The sequence below is a fragment of the Gossypium hirsutum genome, chromosome D05 (assembly GCF_007990345.1).
Source record: "Gossypium hirsutum isolate 1008001.06 chromosome D05, Gossypium_hirsutum_v2.1, whole genome shotgun sequence".
Lineage (NCBI taxonomy): Eukaryota > Viridiplantae > Streptophyta > Magnoliopsida > Malvales > Malvaceae > Gossypium > Gossypium hirsutum.
In genome coordinates, this window is record NC_053441.1 from 65,406,686 (window position 1) to 65,427,024 (window position 20,339).

The window sequence follows — 20,339 nt, forward strand, 5'->3', positions numbered from 1 at the left end:
CGAGTCAGGCAATCCTCCAAACAAATTTGCGTATGTAATAATCAAGTACTCCAACGATGATAAATTTATGATTGTGTTGAATTTAGTTCCCATGCAAGACATACAAAGGTGGCCATGCAAGGAGAAGTGGCAGCAAGCAGTCGAGCTATGAAGTGCAGAAACTGGAGCTTGAAGTTGCCTAACTACTTGTTATGTTTTGATTGTATTTTTTAATTATCATTTTGTAATCTAGTTCATGTTGAACTAAGTTGGTAAACCTTATGATGTTTTGTTGATTGATTGACTGAAAAATCAGCAAAGAAACTTAAGCAAGCTGATTAACAATTTCCAATGTAAATTTAGTGGTGTTAGGTATGTCATTAGGTAAAGACTTGTTCATTTTGTTGTTGTTATCTAATATATGTAATGGCATTATGCCTTCCTGAGTTGTTAATGAAAATATCAGTTCTTTTCATTCAAAATACTCTCTCTCAATTTCTTTTATTTTCCATTCGCATGTGTTTCTGTTCTTGCTTCTGAGTTTGTTTCTTCAGCAAGGCTCGAGGCTTGCTAAACAAGTAAGATTGAAAACAGTCTGTTGCTGCCTCTTGCACCAACAATTGGTATCTAGAGCCCTTGTCTTAGTGGACCTGTTGCTTCAAACCAAGGAACCTGATGGCTTCTTCAGGATTTTCACCAGCAGCCCCACCAGCCTTCAATGGAGAAGGCTTTCACATATGGCTGGTCAAGATGAAGACTTACCTACAGGCCTTCGATCTGTGGGAAGTTGTCAACACAGATGCTGAGCCAGCACCACTGAGGGCTAATCCCACAGTAGCTCAGATCAGGCAATATGCTGATGAGAGGACCAAAAGGCACAAAGCCATGTCCTGCATCCAGAATTGTGTGTCAGATGTCATCTTCACTAGAATCATGGCCTGTGAGACTCCAAAACAGGCTTGGGATAAGCTTAAGGAGGAGTTTCAAGGCACTGAGAGAACAAGGCAACAGCAGCTGTTGAATTTGAGAAGGGATTTCGAGAACCTGAAAATGAAGGAAGAAGAAACAGTGAAGCAGTATGCAGACAGAATCATGGCAGTGGTTAACAGTATAAGGCTCCTAGGTGAGCACTTTGATGAGGCAAGGATAGTGGAGAAAGTCCTCTCCACTTTGCTTGAGAGATATGAGGCCAAGATATCCTCTCTAGATGACTCAAGAGATCTTGCTACCATCTCTTTGACTGAGCTAATCAACACCTTCTATGCTCAGGAACAAAGGAGAGCTAGCAGAACTGAAGACAACCAGGAAGGTGCATTCAATGTCAAGGCCAGAGAAGCCTCGAGCATCAATGCTCCTAGAGGTAAAAAGCCTTGGAAAAGCAGACCTAAGCCTGATGCTGCAAGGAGCAATGACCAGCCCTGCAGATATTGTAAAAAGCCAGGTCATCCAGAAGGCAGATGCTGGTTCAGGCCAGATGCAGTATGCCAATACTGCAAGAAGAAAGGTCATGTTGAAAGGGTTTGCAAAAATAGAACCAAGCCAAGGCAGAGCCAATTTCAACAACCAAAGGTTGAAGCTCAGGTAGCTGAGGACAGTAGTGACCAAGAAGAGCAGGTCTTTGCTGTGTCCTGCTTAGCTGCTGAGAAGAAATGCTCAAAAGGCTGGTTATTGGACAGTGGTTGCACTAACCACATGTCACCAGATGCCTCCTTATTTAAAACCTTGGATAGAAGTTGCAAAACCAAGGTCAAGGTTGGAAATGGTCAGTTCATAAGGGCTGAAGGAAGAGGAGAGGTGCTGATATGTACCCCCACAGGCAACAAGATCATTCCAAATGTGCTGTTAGTGCCAGAAATCGACAGAAACCTTCTCAGCATAGCTCAATTGCTCGAGAAAGGTTATTCTGTTGTGTTCAAAAACAAACAGTGCCACATTGCTGATCCAAGTGGATCAAGCCTTATGACAGTCACAATGACTGACAAATGCTTTGAGGTACACTGGCCAAATGACTCAAAGTCTGCATATACAGCCTCTGTTGATGATTCCAAGCTTTGGCATCAAAGGCTTGAGCATGCCAACTTCAGATCATTGGCTCGAATGGCCAAAGAAGGCTTGGCAGAGAACTTTACTAGCTCAGTGGAGCATGATAATGTGTGTGAAGTTTGCCAGATGGGGAAACAGGCAAAACTGCCATTTCCTACAAATTCAGCTTGGAGAGCTACTGAAAAACTGCAGCTGGTGCACTCTGATGTATGTGGCCCGATGAGGACTGAATCACTCAGCAAAAATAGGTATTTCATCCTCTTCATTGATGATTTTACAAGGTTTTGCTGGATTTTCTTCTTAAAACACAAGTTTGAGGTAGCTCAAGTGTTTGTGAAGTTTAAAACTGCAGTAGAGACAGAAACAGGTTGCAAGCTGAAATCGATAAGGTCAGACAATGGCACTGAGTACACTTCAGCTCAGTTTCAAGCCATTTGCAATGATGCTGGTATCAAACACCAGCTTACAAATGTTTACACACCTCAGCAGAATGGAGTATCAGAAAGAAAGAACAGAAGCTTGATGGATATGGCCAGGTGCCTGCTGTTTGAGAAGAAACTGCCCAAGACCATGTGGGCTGAGGCAGTAAACACTGCTGTCTACCTTCAAAATAGGCTTCCTACCAAAGCTCTTGCATCCAAAACACCTTTCGAGGCTTGGTCCGGTTTCAAGCCTTCCTTGGCACATCTGAAGATGTTTGGTTGCCTTGTTATGCACAAATACCAGCAGCAAAGAGAGACAAGCTCTCTGAAAGGGCTCAACCAGGTGTTCTAGTAGGCTATAGCTCAGTTAAGAAGGGCTACAGGGTGCTGGATCCTTTGACAAACATAGTTCAAGTAAGCAGAGATGTCATCTTCGATGAGAAGGCTTGCTGGAATTGGAAAAAGAATGAACCAGAAGCTGCTTCAGAAGACCTGGTGCCTAATCAAGCTGAACTTGAGCAGCTAGGACCTGAAATGGATGTTGATGATGTGCCTGTGAGAGGCACAAGGCCCCTAGATGATATTTATGAAAGGGCACAGGTTGCAATAGCAGAACCTAGCAGTTTTGAAGAGGCTGAGGCAGATGAAGGCTGGAAACTAGCTATGGTCGATGAAATCAACATGATTGAGAAGAACCAGACATGGGAGCTAGTTGATAAACCTACTGGAAAGAAGACCATTGGAGTAAAATGGGTCTATCGAGCAAAACAGAATGCAGATGGCAGTCTGAACAAGCTAAAAGTCAGGCTTGTTGTCAAAGGTTTTAGCCAAAGGTATGGTCTGGACTATCTGGAGACATTTGCACCAGTAGCCAGGCTTGACACAGTTAGAATTATAATTGCCTTGGCTGCTCAACATCAGTGGACCATTCATCAGCTTGATGTTAAGTCTGCATTTCTCAATGGTTTCCTAGAAGAAGAGATCTACATCGAACAGCCTCAAGGATTTGTGGTCGCTGGCAAAGAACACAAGGTGTACAGACTAAAAAAGGCTTTGTATGGCCTGAAACAGGCTCCTCGAGCCTGGTATGCTCGAATTGATTCTTACTTCCTCAGTTTAGAATTCGAGAGAAGTCTCAGTGAACCAACACTGTATGTGAAGAAGAACCAAGCTGAAACTCAGCTTATCCTATCACTCTATGTTGATGATTTATTGGTGACTGGAGGAGATAGAAGAATGCTGGAAGATTTCAAAAGAAAAATGATGGAAATGTTTGAAATGTCTGATTTAGGCAGAATGAACTACTTCCTTGGAATGGAAGTGAAGCAAACAGCAAAGGGAATCTTTCTTAGTCAAAGTTCTTTTACTATGAAGATCCTGGATAAGTTCTCTATGAAGAACTGCAAGCCAACAAGCACACCAATGGCTGTTGGAGTGAAGCTTTCGAGGCAAGGGAGTGGTGAACCAATTTGCGAGACTATGTACAAAAGTCTCATTGGTAGTCTGTTGTATTTGACTGCAACAAGACCCGATATCATGTTTGCTGTTAGTGTGCTATCCAGATACATGAATTGCTGCAATGATCAGCACTTTCAAGCAGCTAAAAGAGTGCTTAGATACATCAAAGGCACCATTGATCATGGTGTATTGTTCAAAAGGGCTGAAAACATGAAGCTGATAGGCTATGTTGATAGTGACTGGGCTGGATCTTGTGATGACATGAGAAGCACATCTGGATATGCCTTTAGTCTTGGCTCAGGCATGTTTTGCTGGAGTTCTAAAAAGCAAAGTCTGGTAGCACAGTTAACAGCAGAAGCTGAATATGTTGCTGCTGCATCTGCTGTAAATCAAGCCATATGGCTTAGAAAAATCCTAGCTGATTTAAATCAAAATCAAGGAAAGGCAACAGAGATTTACTGTGACAACAAATCTGCTGTTGCAATTGCAAAGAATCCTATCTTTCATGGTAGAACAAAGCACTTCAACATCAAGCTACATGTCATAAGGGAGATGGAGCAAGCTCATGAAATCGAGCTGGTTCATTGCAATTCAGAAGAGCAAATTGCTGATATCTTTACAAAGGCACTCAATGTGTCTAAATTTGTTAAATTAAGAAGGCAATTAGGTGTCACTAGCATGGAAACTAAGGAGGAGTGTTCAATTTAGTTCCCATGCAAGACATACAAAGGTGGCCATGCAAGGAGAAGTGGCAGCAAGCAGTCGAGCTATGAAGTGCAGAAACTGGAGCTTGAAGTTGCCTAACTACTTGTTATGTTTTGATTGTATTTTTTAATTATCATTTTGTAATCTAGTTCATGTTGAACTAAGTTGGTAAACCTTATGATGTTTTGTTGATTGATTGACTGAAAAATCAGCAAAGAAACTTAAGTAAGCTGATTAACAATTTCCAATGTAAATTTAGTGGTGTTAGGTATGTCATTAGGTAAAGACTTGTTCATTTTGTTGTTGTTATCTAATATATGTAATGGCATTATGCCTTCCTGAGTTGTTAATGAAAATATCAGTTCTTTTCATTCAAAATACTCTCTCTCAATTTCTTTTGTTTTCCATTCGCATGTGTTTCTGTTCTTGCTTCTGAGTTTGTTTCTTTAGCAAGGCTCGAGGCTTGCTAAACAAGTAAGATTGAAAACAGTCTGTTGCTGCCTCTTGCACCAACAGATTGAGACAGACAATCCTTGAAAGAAAGAATTTCCTGATAGATCTAAGTACTTTAAGGCCTGTAGATTATCAACTGAATCAATGAATTCTGTAGAGAAGGACATGGACGACAGATCCAAATGTTCAACATTGCTGCTCCTATTGAACTCCAAAGGATCAAGATTGAGGTTTTGGTTATCTCCCAAGTTGAGGAGATTGAGGTTTGGCAAATCAAAAATGTTTTTTGGGAATTTTCCTTGCAAATCACAACCAGCAAGACTGAGAGACCTTAGAGAAGAGGATAGATTCATGAAGACATGAGCATTAACAGAAGACATGCCCATTCCATCCAAAAACAGATGTCTGACCATGGTTAGGTTGTGAACAAGTCCCTCCAGAGCATGTTTGTCAATTGTGTTTTCATGAGCCCAACCGGAGAGATCAAGTGAAACCAATTTTGACAGGTGGGAGACTTGGGATGGGACTTCTCATGCAAACCCTGTATTGGAAAGGTTGAGGTAGAATAGGCTTGTAAACCGACCGAACTCGGATGGAATTTTGGAAAGACTAAAATCATTGTAGGCAAGGTTGAGTTTTTGAAGGTGAGGAAGAAGGAAGAGAGTGGTATTGGAAGGGAAGTTGCCATATAGCCAACTGCAGCTCAAGTCAAGGGCAATAACATGAGCATTTAGGTGGTCACAAGTGACCCCATCCCATGAGCAGCAATCTGTACCCTCCTTCCATGAATTTGTCTTGGGATAAGATTTATGGCCAGCAATCTCATTGCAATCAGAAAAAGCATCCTCTGTTATAGAAAAAGAGTCCTTAAACTGGATTAGTGAAGAGCAGGAGTGAGATCCTGAAGAAGAAAAAGAAGCATAAAGATGGAGAAAGAAGAGGAATAGGCAGAGAAAGAGATAGGGGGCCATGTTATGTTGGTAGAGGAAGATGAAGGATAGGAATGGTATTTATAGGCAACAAATAATACCACAACATTGGTGTTACAGTCTTTTTTTTCTTTTACATTGAAAAGCTATGGATATTAGATTTCCAAAATTTTTGTATTTTTCACAATCATCAACAACCACTTAGTCTTCTTTTTACCATATATTTTTCATTCTTAAAATTGGATTTTTTTTTAGCAAAATCTTGTCTTTCATTTAGTCTTCTCTATAACACGTAAAGAATGTGTGTGGCTATTCACTTGCCTGTCAACCAAAGCTAATTGATGTGAAAATTCTTTTCCACACAAAAGAACAAAATTGTGTTCTATTCACTACGTTTGAGGAAGAAGACTGCTACAATTTTAATTCACTGATTCTATAAAAACATGTATATTTATATATATATATTTATAAACTCATAATTCAAATCTAAAATCTCATTTGTTATAAATTCTGATAAATTTATTTGGAAATAGTTATTTTTCATTCGTTAATTATATCTCTTTTAATCAAGTAAAAAAATTAAAACTAAAAAGACATAATGATTTATTTGGCATTTTTTAACTTTACAAATAAAAAGTCATTTTAGCTTTCCATTTTTTTTATCTCTTTTAGCTTTGAAACTTATATGGTTCGTTAAATCACCCCAAAAAAATGATGAAAATGACTAACAAAACTAGCACCTACGTGGCTAATGTTGACCCTTAGTAGTTAATGGCAACACCTACGTAGTTGTTAACAGATACCACACCAACACTGTTTGTTGACGTGACAATGCCACATGATCAATAATCGCTAACATGATAGAGCCACGCCATCACCCACGCCATCACCCATTGATGACATATTAACCTTTGAGTTAAACTCAAATTACTCTTTCCTTTGTTATAAATTAAGAGTATAACTAATTTTGATAAGAATGGTTACTTTTCATTAACTTAGTTTACACGACTATAACAAGTAAAGTTTGGTGTATTGCAGAATTCACATGCAATGCGAGACATTTACATTATGCAGAATTCAACACATATATGGGAATTTTTGTATAATTTCCACAATCATCATGTTGTTAGTGATCAACAACTACTTCCTTTTTACCATATATTTTTCATTCATAAAATTGATTACTTTTTTTTACCAAAGAAGTAAAATAATTAACATTCCTGAGATTACAAAGTCTTATTCCTTATAACACGTCAAGTTTGGTCCCAAATAAATTTCCACACAAAAGAATAAAGAGGAAGAAGACTGCTACAAATTTAACATAAAATTGATTACTTTTTTTTACCAAAGAAGTAAAATAATTAACATTCCTGAGATTACAAAGTCTTATTCCTTATAACACGTCAAGTTTGGTCCCAAATAAATTTCCACACAAAAGAATAAAGAGGAAGAAGACTGCTACAAATTTAACTATCGATTCTCTATTGACTATACTTTAACTCCGCAAAAAAAGACTAAGACTATCAATTGTCTATTGACTTCACACTTGCTGTTGCTTCCTCCTTAATTTACAAGCAATGTGGAAATTTTGGACATTTGGGCCACAATGAACAATACTTCCACACCATTTGCAGTATTGACTACGTTTGCTTGAGGGAAAACAAAGACATGAATGCTGGAAATTTTAACTAGTTTGTACCGTCAATGAAGCTACGTACCTAAAAGCCATTTAGGATATCAATTCCTATAATTGGATTAATCTTACGTTGCTGCAATCTTTTGACAGTGTAATCGAATCTTAAATATGTTACTCTGCACTTCTACTGTAAATATTACTCTTAAATTTTGGCACAAAATTAAGAATACACAAAGGCAGGTTGAATTATTCCATGTTTGAACATCTGCAACATAAATGCATATAGCAAAAGGGCTCAAACCATACCTTATGTTCATGAATTCTCATCATCACGTGTTTATAAATGCAACTCAAACTTGAATGATTGAATCTTTTGTAATTCTACATGCATTTTTTTATTATGGTGAGCAGTATAATGTTTACTAAAAATTGAAATTCAAGAAAGAAGACATACATAGTTGCACCATACAAGATGTTACACTCGAACTAAACCCTTACAAGTAGTACGAAATGCAATGAAATACAGAGGAATTGGTACAATATCATAAAAACACCATACTAATGCAACTTTTCACCATGGGAAAAACTTTCTGACAGACTACTAAACAAGAAATTATGAAGACACAGCACAAATGCTTTAACTTCATTTGCACCAACTAGATCCTTCTTCATCCATTGATGCGATTGCTATATTTTGGCTTTCTTCTTCGCCTCTTCTCATGTTGGTTTTCAACCAAATTCACGAACCTTTTCGCCTTACCGGTTTGGAAAACAACACATCCCATGGCCATTCCAAACACTACCCCGCATCCATAACCTATCAACACCACTTTCCAACCAAAAGCAATGTTTGCGTTTGAGCCATCCTTTTCCAGCACATTTGGAGGTGGTGTCTCATTGATGCTGCAAGCACTTGAAGTGCAAAATGCAAAAACCTTGAGTTCGAGGCCGGTTTGGCTACTTTGAAGACCAATGCTCATAATTACTCCCCACAAAAGCTATTTGTTGTCGTTCGCCCTCCTAAATGCTGAAAATGAGCTAGATTTGGACTTAGGAAAACATGTTTTCATTTATTTCTTTACATTCCTCTTACTTTACTTTAATTCGAAAGTACATATAAAATAAGTTCCGATAGAATTGAATTAACTAATCAATTGAGTAAAATTAATTTTGTGCTATATATTTTTCTTTTATTGGTTATATCAAAAGTGTAAAAATTTATTTTTTAGTCTTGGTTCATATAGTTAGCACAGAAGTAGACATTTGTCTTCCATTAAGGGTGCAATTTTACTTTAATCTTCCAGAAGTTCAAAAAGTTTTCCACGGGAATCGAGCCAACTTGTCATATAGATGGAAGGGTTGTTTCATGTAAGTTTTCCCCTAAGATTTGAGACAAAATGAACTTTTTTTTCCAATATGTTCATATAAATATTTTTTAGAAATTATTTTAAATTCAAGTTTTAAGACTCGCGGTCAAATTTTCTCTCTCTATATTGTCACTTATGACTTAGAAACAAAGACCACAAACAGTGGAAACAAGAAGAAGGCCATAGCCAACCAACAAAACACGACAAGGACCCAGATACTCAAAAACAATACACACATGAATTCCAACAATTGAATAACCCAAACTTCAACACTAATTCCTTTTACTCTAATCTAGAGCATACAAATTAAATATATATTTATGGTCCCTAAGTGTGTATATATTAATAGATTTTAAAGTAAACAACACTTTAAAAATTTAGTCCCTTTATTCAAACTTATGCCATAAAAGTTGAAGAATTGTACTATCTAAGAAACAAATTCTCCACTGGACCGGAAATTTTGTATTGCTTGGAATTAATATTAGACTGTCATTTTCTATTACTTGCTAGAAAAATATTGTATTGCTTTAAATTCAAACAAGAAATAGGGGAAATTTTTACATGGAAAGAAATTTTGCTAATTAAATTTCCCAAGTCTTTACTCAAAGTTGGTTCTATATTAAATTTAGAAAAAGAAAAAAGGTTTAAGGGTGCAAAAAGTCCTCAAACTTTTTCAAAAATAGCAACTAAACCCCTATTTTTTTTTTGCACTCATTTGGATATTTGAACTTTCAAAATACAACAAAAAGGCCCTCAAACCTTTTCAAAAAAAGCAATTAAGCCCCTTTTTTTTTGCACTCAATTGGGTACTTGAACTTTCAAAATGCATCAAAAAGACCCTCAAACTTAAAAAAAAAAGAAGCAATTAAGCCCCTACTTTTATTAAAAATTAGAAAAAAAATTAAAATCAATAAAATCTATAATATTATTAAATTTTAATAAAAATCAAATATTAAAAATTTATTAAAAATATATAAAAATTTGTAAAATTTTACCATAGAACACCACTTCCTTTTTACCATATAATTTTTATTCATAAAAATGAAGAGTTGATTTACCAAAAATTTGTACTTCATTTGAACTCCCTAAAGAAAGAAGAAGAATTGATGAGATTACAAAGTATATTGACTTGGTCTTGCTTCCTTTCTATGTATGAATGTGGAAATTGGCATAATGCCAACTTATTTTCCACGCAGAAGAAGAAAATGGTGCTCTATTCACTCTCTTTCCTAGCAAACAAGGCCTTTTTTCTAAAATTTATTTTTTATGATTTTTTTCTAATTTTAATAAGAGTAGGGACTTAATTGCTTTTTTGAAAAACTTTAAGGCCTTTTTGATGCATTATGAAAGTTCAAGTACCCATTGAGTGGGAAAAAAACAGGGGCTTAATTGTTTTTTTGAAAAAAATTAAGATATTTTTGATGGATTATGAAAGTTCAAGTACCCAATTAAGTAGAAAAAAATAGGGGTTTAATTACTTTTTCTAAAGAAGTATGAGGTATTTTTGATACATTTTAAAAGTTCAAGTGCTCAATTGAGTATAAAAAATGAGGGACTTAATTTTTATTTTTATAAAAAAATTTGAAAATTTTTTACGCCCTTAAGCCAATAAAAAATATATTAAATTTGATTATAATTTCAATAATGAATTCAATATATCTGTCCCCGTTCATTTTTGTATTTAAAAATTCTGTGTTTGATTGTCAAATGATTCATCATCCTCCACCGGTGTGAAAGCAGCTACATCCATAAAGAAATTACTAAAGAGATGGGATCCACCAATTTTATCAAAACACGCATCAACATTGTTTAGTGGTCCCTCAATTTCACATCAGTGCATTCAATTTCAAAATAGATTAGTTGGTCTTGCTCAAATACCAAGACTACAATGTCTATTCACTTCACTTGGTCTTGCTTCCTATTACCGTCAACCAAACTTGATCGACTAGCAATAAGGAAATTTCAGTCATTTGCAGCATAATGTACCAGAATTCCACACCCACAAAATAATTTACAATATGGACTAACACTCCGTTTGTTACACTAAAAATGATTTTTAAAAAATAATTTTAGTTTCTGAAAAAGTTAATATTTTTTGGTGTTTGACAAATTTTGGTGAAAATATTTCATAAAAATTATTTTTAATGAAATAAACATATATTTGAAATTTTGTTATGTTTTCATTGTTTACTTGAGTTTATTTCATAAAACTTATATATATTTTAATTAATCATATTTTAGTTTTAATTAATCTTAATTTACTTAATTAAGCTTAATTATTAATTTTGTACACTAGAGAATATAAATTTATGTTTAATTAAGTTGAAAGTGATAAATATTTATTTTGAATACTATTTGGATGAGTAAGTTGAAAAATGATTTAATTTGATAAAATTGAAGTAAGGACCAAAATGAAGTAAGGGTTTGAGTGGTGAAATATAAAATATCGATGTAGTAACTAAATTATATGACTATGAAATATGAAAATTTAGAAAGTTGAGCATAAAATAGTAAAGTTTGAAACTATAAGGGGTTAAATTGTAAATATTTCAAAACTTGAGTTTTAGGACTAATTTACATTATTTGAGAATTTACACTTTTGAAAAATAGAATACGAAAGTTTAACCGTTCAAAAATCAATGACTAATTTTTGAAAATTTTGACATGGTCTTGTTTCCTTCCTTTATATGTATAGCTGTCAACCAAAGGTCATCCACAAGCACTGTGGAAATTTGCAAAATGCCAAATTATTTTCCACACGGAAGGAATTTGTACAGTATTGACTATGTTTAACTCGAGAAAAAGATGATGAGATGAGCATGAAGATTGCTAGACATTTGATCCAGCAATTAATGTTTGAATTCCCTATAGTACTATGTCCATAGAACTATGCTTTTTACTGACAAAATCTTGAATGCAGAGATTATTGAGACTAAAAAATGAAAGTCATGAAAGAAGACAAAAATAGTTGAACCATACAAAATGTTACATTTAAAACAAACCTTTACGAATACTACATAATGCAATGAAATATAGATGAATGGTTACAATAATAAAGACAGATGCATGGCAATGCAACCTTTCACCATAGGAATACTTTGTTCTGAAGGCATACTTTGTTGTCAATGACAGTACCTGCACCCTAGAATAATCACCAGCTTTAACGACTACAAGAGTTGTCCTGCCTGATCTTTATTAAAAAATCACCAGGAAGCACATTGTCAGGAGATCCTTGCTGGAAAAAACTTGGTAGGATGGTTTTTTTGTGCAAACTTAGGATTTCAATTCTCATCAAGGAACTTGCAAGCCTATTATAGTAGAAATGTTTTATCCAAGTTAATGATAAAGATGTTGATGCAACATTTTAGATTGCAAATTCCTTGATCACATTTGGAATCCTAATCACAGGGACTTGCAAGCCTATTAGCTCCAGGAACTTTAGATTGTACCTGTTCAAAACATTTTTCAAAGAAGGAAACATAGGTGAAAGGCGTCTATTCTGGTTCATCTCATTGAATACATCAAATGGAGGATCAATACGCTGAAAACGGTTCAAATCCCTTGCAATGTTGTTTGGATCACAACAGCTCATCTTTCAATCCTAGATGGCTCCGCCAATTTTCTGAAAGCATACATAAACTGTTAAAGAAATCAATGGATAAAACAACTACAGGATAGAAGGCTGAAAGATTACAAAGGGCAATGACCTTATTGTTAAAATTCTAACGTCCATTCCTTGGAAAGATATCTTCACCATTGCCCACTCAAGAGAACTCAAATAGCAGCAAGATCTCGTATAAAATGTAACTCTCAACAACACACACAAATGTTTGTTCTATCAAGGAACAATACACAGGCATATTCACCTACCCTGGTGCTGGCAGAATATGCCCATTCACTTGGGTGAAATTAGAGTTGATATTAACCCCACAAGATTTCTGCACCATAATTACCGCTAAGTAAAACCTGCACATAAATTAATTTATGTTGTTTTTGCCAAACTTTGTAGCGTTTCACTTTTGATAAAATTTCATCCTTGGTCCCTTTAAACTCCTTTTTGCTTTAATTTGATTGCTTTCTGGCGTTGCAAATTACATAACACTCATCAAATGTCTTATTAAATTCTCACTTTTACGGGTGCTATGATAATCAAATAAAATTCAATTCAATTTTAAGTTCCATATAACACTTACATGGCTACAAAATGTGTGTGTGTGTGTAAGTGTCCTCAACCACAAACAATCAAAATTTGCACAGAAACCACCTATTACATATAGGTTTGCCAATGAGATGGCAAGCAGACTGCTAGCTAGAAATTAGTCCATCTTTGAATCACCAATTCAATTAATAAGCTTAACTAAAGGAAAAAAGGAGTTTACATCCACCAATTAAAGCAACCTATATGTACCTTTTACAGTCTGCATTCTTCCATGTTTCAATTCATTACATCATCCCTTCAACTCTGCTATATATTATTACCTTCTCCAGATAACCAAACCTTTTACTGCTAACTTGTAAAAAAATTATGAAAATACAACACAGATCATTGACACATATTGTTCTCCTTTCTCCTTTACTGAGCAGTAGCAAAGATTACCGAGACTAAATTGAAAGTCATGAAAGAAGACATAAACAACACCACCGTACAAAATGTTACACTCAAACAAACCATTACTGATAGTACGAAATGCAATGAAAGACAGAGGAATTGGTGCGATAATAAAGACAGACACGTACCAATGCAACCCTTCACCATAGGCAAAGCGGTCTACAGAACAAGAAATTATGAAAATACAACTCTAATTCTTAAACGTCATTTGTAGTAATTAGATCCTTCTTCGCCTATTGCTTCGATTTCCTTTCTTTGACTTTCTTCTTCGCCTCTTCTCTTGTTGGTTTTCAACCAAATTCACCAACCATTTCGGCTTACCAGTTAGGAAAACAACATATCCCACGGACATTCCGAACACCACTCCGCATCCATAACCTATCAACACCACTTTCCAACGAAAAGCAATGCTTGATTTTGAGCCATCTTTTTGAAGCACATTTGGAGGTGCTGGCTCAACGATGTCGCAACCTTTGGAGACCGGAAACCCACATAGTCCCTTATTCCCTTCATACGAATCATTTCCAAATGTGTTGAATTGTTTTCCTTGAGGAATCTGACCATGGAGTTGATTTTCAGAAACATTGAAGGACGAAAGAAATGCCAGATCTGCCAATCTATTTGGAATCGTCCCAGACAACCTGTTTGAAGATAGGTCCAACCATTCAAGACTTGTCAAATTCCCTATTGAGGTGGGGATACCACCATTAAGGTTATTATGAGAAAGGTTGAGCCCTTTCAGTAAGTTAAGCTTCCCAATAACCTTTGGAATACCCCCTTCAAACTGATTGTTTGATAGATCAATGATCATCCACATGGTGAAAATTTTCACCAATTCCATATATTGTCCTTTCATAACAATTCCAATGGAATAGGTATAAAAGCCACTACCACTCTGAACATACACTCCCATGTACGACATTGTACTCCCAATCTTCTCTAGATTTATGATACCCTTGAAGCTGTTGATGTATCTCACTGGTAGGGGTCCAGAAAAATAATTACTTGAGAGATCAAAAATTTGGATTTTAGAGAAAAAAGGGCTAGACTTGGAGCTATTGACACATAAGGAACCATGCATATGATTTGACTTCAATACAAGAACTTGTAGCTGTGGAAGACTTCCCAACCAATGAGGAAATGTATCATTGATCTTGTTGTTACCAAGATCTAGCACTTCCAGACCATTACAATTAAGGATGGATGGTGTCAAAGGCCCTTCTAACAGATTTCCATTTAAGTTGAAATTACTCAATTGGCATCCCTTTGCGAATGTTGGAGGAATCGTCCCATAGAACTTGTTCTTCTTCAGATTCAAGAATTGAAGGCTGTTGCTCAAATTTCCAAAACATTGCGGAATTGTTCCACTCAAGTTATTGTGGGACAAATCTAGAATTTGAAGAAAAGTGACATTGCATATTAAAGAAGAGACCTCTCCATTGAAACTATTATTTGAGATCAGAAAGACATTGATCGTCGAAGCTGGAATCGGAAGATTTCCACGGATCAAATTGAAGCTTAAGTCAAAAACCGCAATATTTGTCCATGGAAAGTGCTCAACTTCTGTCAAAGAGTTATGAGATACATTTAAGTAAGTCAAAGAGTCATTCCCCACCTCTTGCATCCACTGTGGAATCTTGCCTTCAATTTTGTTGCAAGAGAGGTCTAACCTTTCCAAACTTTTAAGCCCTTTCAAAAATTGGGGGAATTCACTAAGATTGCAAGATGACAAAAGTAAGTCTGTAAGATTAGGCAATATATGATTAACACTAGAAGTAGTATTAGATGTTAAGGATAGGCTGTTATATGAAAGGTCAACATATTCGAGATTTGAAAGGTTTGAGAACATGCGAGACTCTATGACACCACTAAGATTATTTGAGGATAAAAAGAGGTGGGTAAGATTGAGAAGTTGGAATATTGAAGATGGAAGAGGACCTTGGAGTTTATTATTATTTAGATATAAATGTTTTAGTGATTTGGATTGGAATTCTTTAATATGCCCACTGAATTGATTTTGAAAGAGAGATATTGTCTTTAAGGAGGGAGCAATATACAACCATGACGGAAGTGTTCCATTGAGTAAATTGTTATCTAAGTATAAATATATTAGGTTAGGAAAAGCGGTTACCTTATCTGGAATGGAACCTTCTAATGAATTTTCAGATATTTTCAAGTATTCCAGCTGGGTTAGGTTTAGAATTGACAATGGAATTTGTCCACTCAATTGGTTCTGCCACAAGTCTAAATCAGTGAGTTGCAAGAGGTTCCCCAATGATCTTGGAATTTGTCCACTCAATTGGTTCTGCGACAAGTCTAAATGAGTGAGTTGCAAGAGATTCCCCAGTGATCTTGGAACCGGTCCTGATAAGTTGGAATGGGAGAGAACTAAAAACTTCAACGACACAAGATTCCCAATCGAGTCAGGCAATCCTCCAAAAAATTTTGCGCCTCTAATAATCAAGTACTCCAAAGATGATAAATTTGTGATTGAGACAGACAATCCTTGAAAGAAAGAATTTCCTGATAGATCTAAGTACTTTAAGGCCTGTAGATTATCAACTGAATCAATGAATTCTGTAGAGGAGGACATCCACGACAGATCCAAATGTTCAAGATTGCTGCTCCGATTCAACTTCAAAGGACCAAGATTGAGGTTTTGGTTATCTCCCAAGTTGAGGAGATTGAGGTTTGGCAAATCAAAAATGTTTTTTGGGAATTTTCCTTGCAAATCACAACCAGCAAGACTGAGGGACCTTAGAGAAGAGGATAGATTCATGAAGACATGAGCATTAACAGAAGACATGTTGATTCCATCCAAAAACAGATGTCTGACCTCGGTTAGATTGTGAACAAGACCCTCCAGAGCATGTTTGTCAATTGTAAATTGCTCATACACAAAAATCGAAGAGGAGAGATCAAGTGAAACCAATTTTGACAGGTGGGAGACTTGGGATGGGACTTCTCCTGCAAACCTTGTATAAGAAAGGTCGAGGTAGAATAGGCTCGTAAACCGACCGAACTCGGATGGAATTTTGGAAAAATTAAAATCATTGTAGGCAAGGTTGAGTTTTTGAAGGTGAGGAAGAAGGAAGAGAGTGGAATTGGAAGGGAAGTTGCCATATAGACAACTGCAGCTCAAGTCAAGGGCAATAACATGAGCATTTAGGTGGTCACAAGTGACCCCATCCCATGAGCAGCAATCTGTACCCTCCTTCCATGAATTTGTCTTGGGATAAGATTTATGGCCAGCAATCTCATTGCAATAAGAAGAAGCATCCTCTGTTACGGAAAAAGAGTCCTTAAACTGGATTAGTGAAGAGCAGGAGTGAGATCTTGAAGAAGAAAAAGAAGCATAAAAATGGGGAAAAAAGAGGAATAGGCAGAGAAAGATATAGGGGGCCATTTTATGTTTGTAGAGGAAGAGGAAGGATAGGAATGGTATTTATAGGCAACAAATAATACCACAACATTTATGTAGTTTTCACAATCATCAACAACCACTTAGTCTTCTTTTTACCATATATTTTTCGTTCTTAAAATTGGATGCTTTTCTTTTAGCAAAATCTTATATTTCATTTGAAGTCCCTAAACAACTAAAAAACATGTAAAGAATAAAATTGTGCTCTATTCACTACGTTTGAAGAAGAAGACTGCTGGAATTTTAATCCACCGATTCAATAAAAACGTGTATACTTTTATATATGTATATATATATATATAAGCTCATAGTTCAAATCTAAAATCTCATTTGTTATAAATTCTGATAAATTTATCTGGAAGTAGTAATTATTCGTTCGTTAATTATTTCTCTTTTAATCAAGTAAAAAATTAAAACCAAAAAGACATAATGATTTATTTGGCATTTTTTAACTTTACAAACAAAAAGTCATTTTAGCTTTCTATTTTTTTTTTGTCTCTTTTAGCCTTGAAACTTATATGGTTCATTAAATCACCCAAATAAAATGATGAAAAAGACTAATAAAACTAGCACCTACGTGGCTGATGTTGACCCTTAGAAGTTAATGGCAACACCTACATAATTGTTAACAGATACCAAGCCAACACTGTTTGTTGATGTGATAATGCCACATGATCAATAATCGCTGACATGGTAGAGTCACACCATCGCCCATTGATGACATATTAATCTTTGAGTTAAACTCAAATTACTCTTTCCTTTGTTATAAATTAAGAGTATAACTAATTTTGATAAGAATTGTTACTTTTCATTAACTCAGTTTAGAGGACTATAACACGTAAAGTTTGGTCTATTGCAGAATTCACATGCAATGCAGGACATTTACATTATGTAGAATTCAACACATATATGAGAATTTTTGTATTTCCACAGTCATCATGTTGTTAGTGATCAACAACTACTTCTTTTTTACTATTTATTTTTCATTCATAAAATTGATTACTTCTTTTTATCAAAGAAGTAAAATAATTTTCCACACAAAAGAATAAAGAGGAAGAAGACTGCTACAGATTTAACTATCAATTGTCTATTGACTATACTTTTAACTCCACAAACAAAGACTAAGACTATCAATTGCCTATTGACTACACTTTTAACTCCACAAAAAAAGACTAAGACTATCAATAGTTTATTGACTACACTTTTAACTCCACAAAAAAAGACCAAGACTAAGACTATCAATTGTCTATTGACTTCACACTTGCTGTTGCTTCCTCCTATCTCTCTCTCCCAAACTTAATTTACAAGCAGTGTGGAAATTTTGGACATTTGGGCCACAATGTACAATACTTCCACACCATTTGCAGTATTGACTACGTTTACTTGAGGGAAAACAAAGACATGAATGCTGGAATTTTTAACTCGTTTGTACCGTCAATGAAGCTACGTACCTAAAAGCCATTTAGGATATCAATTCCTGTAATTGGATTAATCTCATCGTTGCTGCAATCTTTTGACTGTGTAATCCAATCTTAAATATGTTACTCTGCAATGCTATTGTAAATATTACTCTTAAATTTGTCAATACATATATAGGTTTGGCACAAAATTAAGAAAACACAAAGGCAGGTTGAATTATTCCATGTCTGAACATCTGCAACATAAATGCATATGGCAAAAGGGCTCAAACCATACCTTATGTTCATGAATTCTCATCATCACGTGTTTATAAATGCAACTCAAACTTGAATAATTGAATCTTTTGTAATTCTACATGTATTTTTTGATTTAAAATACAGTCGAAAATAATTTTTTGATAAAATTGGAATAAACACATTATGGATGAAAATTTTTAATACAATACAAATTGATCATTAACAAACTAAATGATAATTTACATGAGAAAAATTTAAAATAAAAAAATCATCGGCGTTGTTGGCCCGAATGTGTGCCACAACTTGGTGGGTGTCAGTTACAAGTAGGATTTCATCGTAGTTAGGGTTCTAGCTCTTCCTTATCTTCACCTCCACCTCCAACTTGATCTTCATCTTCATCTTGTTCCTCCGTGCTAGTATGCATTAAATTCTTGCAATACAGGGGAGAGAAACCTAGTGATTTGGATTGAAATTCTTTGATATGCCCACTGAATTGATTTTGAGAGAGAGATATTTTCTTTGAGGGAGTAGTATACAACTACGACGGAAATGTTCCATTGAGTAAATTGTCAAATAAGTATAAATATATTAGATTAGGAAAAGCGGTTACCTCATCTGGAATGGAACCTTCTAATGAATTTTTAGCCATATTCAAGTATTCAGTCTGTGTTAGGTTTAGAACTGACGATGGAATTGGTCCTGATAAGTTGGAATAGGTGAGATCCAAAAACTTCATGGGCACAAGATTCCCTATCCAGTCAGGCAATCCTCCAAAACAGTTTGCCATTACAATAATTAAGTGCTCCAGAGAAGATAAATTAGTGATTGAGATAGACAATCCTTGAATGAACGAATTTTCTGATAGGACCAAGAACTTTAGGGCCTGTAGATAATCAACGGAATCAATCAATTCTGTAGAGAAGGACATCCTCCATAGATCCAAATGTTCAAGATTGCTGCTCCGATTGAACTTCAAAAGATCAAGACTGAGGTTTTGGCTGCGTCCAAAGTTGAGCAAATTGTCTCTTGGGAATTTTCCTTGCAAATGACAAGAACCAAGACTGAGAGACCTTAGAGAAGAGGACAAGTTCAAGAAGACATGAGGTTTTGGTTACAGTCTGTGATTTGGTTATGGTACAAACCGTTACAGTCTATGGTTGAAGAGTGATTATCATTGGAAGAGTGATCCACCAATAAGGTAGCTATAAAGTAAATAGAGGAAGAAGACAATAAGGTAGCTAAAGGCAATAAACACATGTGATCCACCAATTGATGTTTGAGTTCAATTTCATCATTAACCCCAGCTTTGTCCATATAACTTTTATTAGTTACTATTGTTTTGTAATTTTAAACATCATGAAACCTTAAACCATACCTTATTTTCATGAATTCTCATCATCACATGTTTATAAATATTGCAACTCAAACTTGAATAATTCAATCTTTTGTAATTCTAAATGTCTTTGTTGGACAACTCATTGAGTTGTTATCTGCAGGGTTAAGTATATGCTTGTAGTTCCCAACTGATTATGGTAAGGCATTGGAGCTCAAACAGGACGATGATTTGTGATTCAATAGATATAATCATATTCAATCCTACTTTATTCATTGAGTTATTCATTGAACACCATTTCCTCTCCCTATATCCTTCTTCTTCCATTG

General features: G+C 35.4%; 1 protein-coding gene across 1 annotated transcript; it reads right to left on the minus strand.

Annotated features, from left to right (window-relative positions):
• Positions 1 to 13,818: 13,818 nt before the first annotated feature.
• LOC107931714 (receptor-like protein 53) lies at positions 13,819 to 19,991 on the minus strand. The gene is made up of 3 exons (XM_016863649.2): positions 19,820 to 19,991; positions 19,288 to 19,715; positions 13,819 to 16,908 (listed from the first exon to the last, which is right to left on the minus strand). The coding sequence occupies exons 1-3, from the start codon at positions 19,989 to 19,991 to the stop codon at positions 13,819 to 13,821; spliced, it is 3,690 nt and encodes a 1,229-aa protein (XP_016719138.2).
• Between the last annotated feature and the right edge of the window lie 348 nt (positions 19,992 to 20,339).

What these genes read in the sequence shown, in the direction of transcription:
- LOC107931714 (XM_016863649.2), bottom strand. Translation starts at nt 19,991, where the DNA reads ATGGACAAAGCTGGGGTTAATGATGAAATTGAACTCAAACATCAATTG. An exon ending in TTCAACCATAGACTGTAACG is followed by an intron (nt 19,716 to 19,819) that starts GTTTGTACCATA and finishes GTCATTTGCAAG; the next exon opens with GAAAATTCCCAAGAGACAAT. An exon ending in AAGGTTCCATTCCAGATGAG is followed by an intron (nt 16,909 to 19,287) that starts GTAACCGCTTTT and finishes TCACTAATCCAG; the next exon opens with TTTAAGGACTCTTTTTCCGT.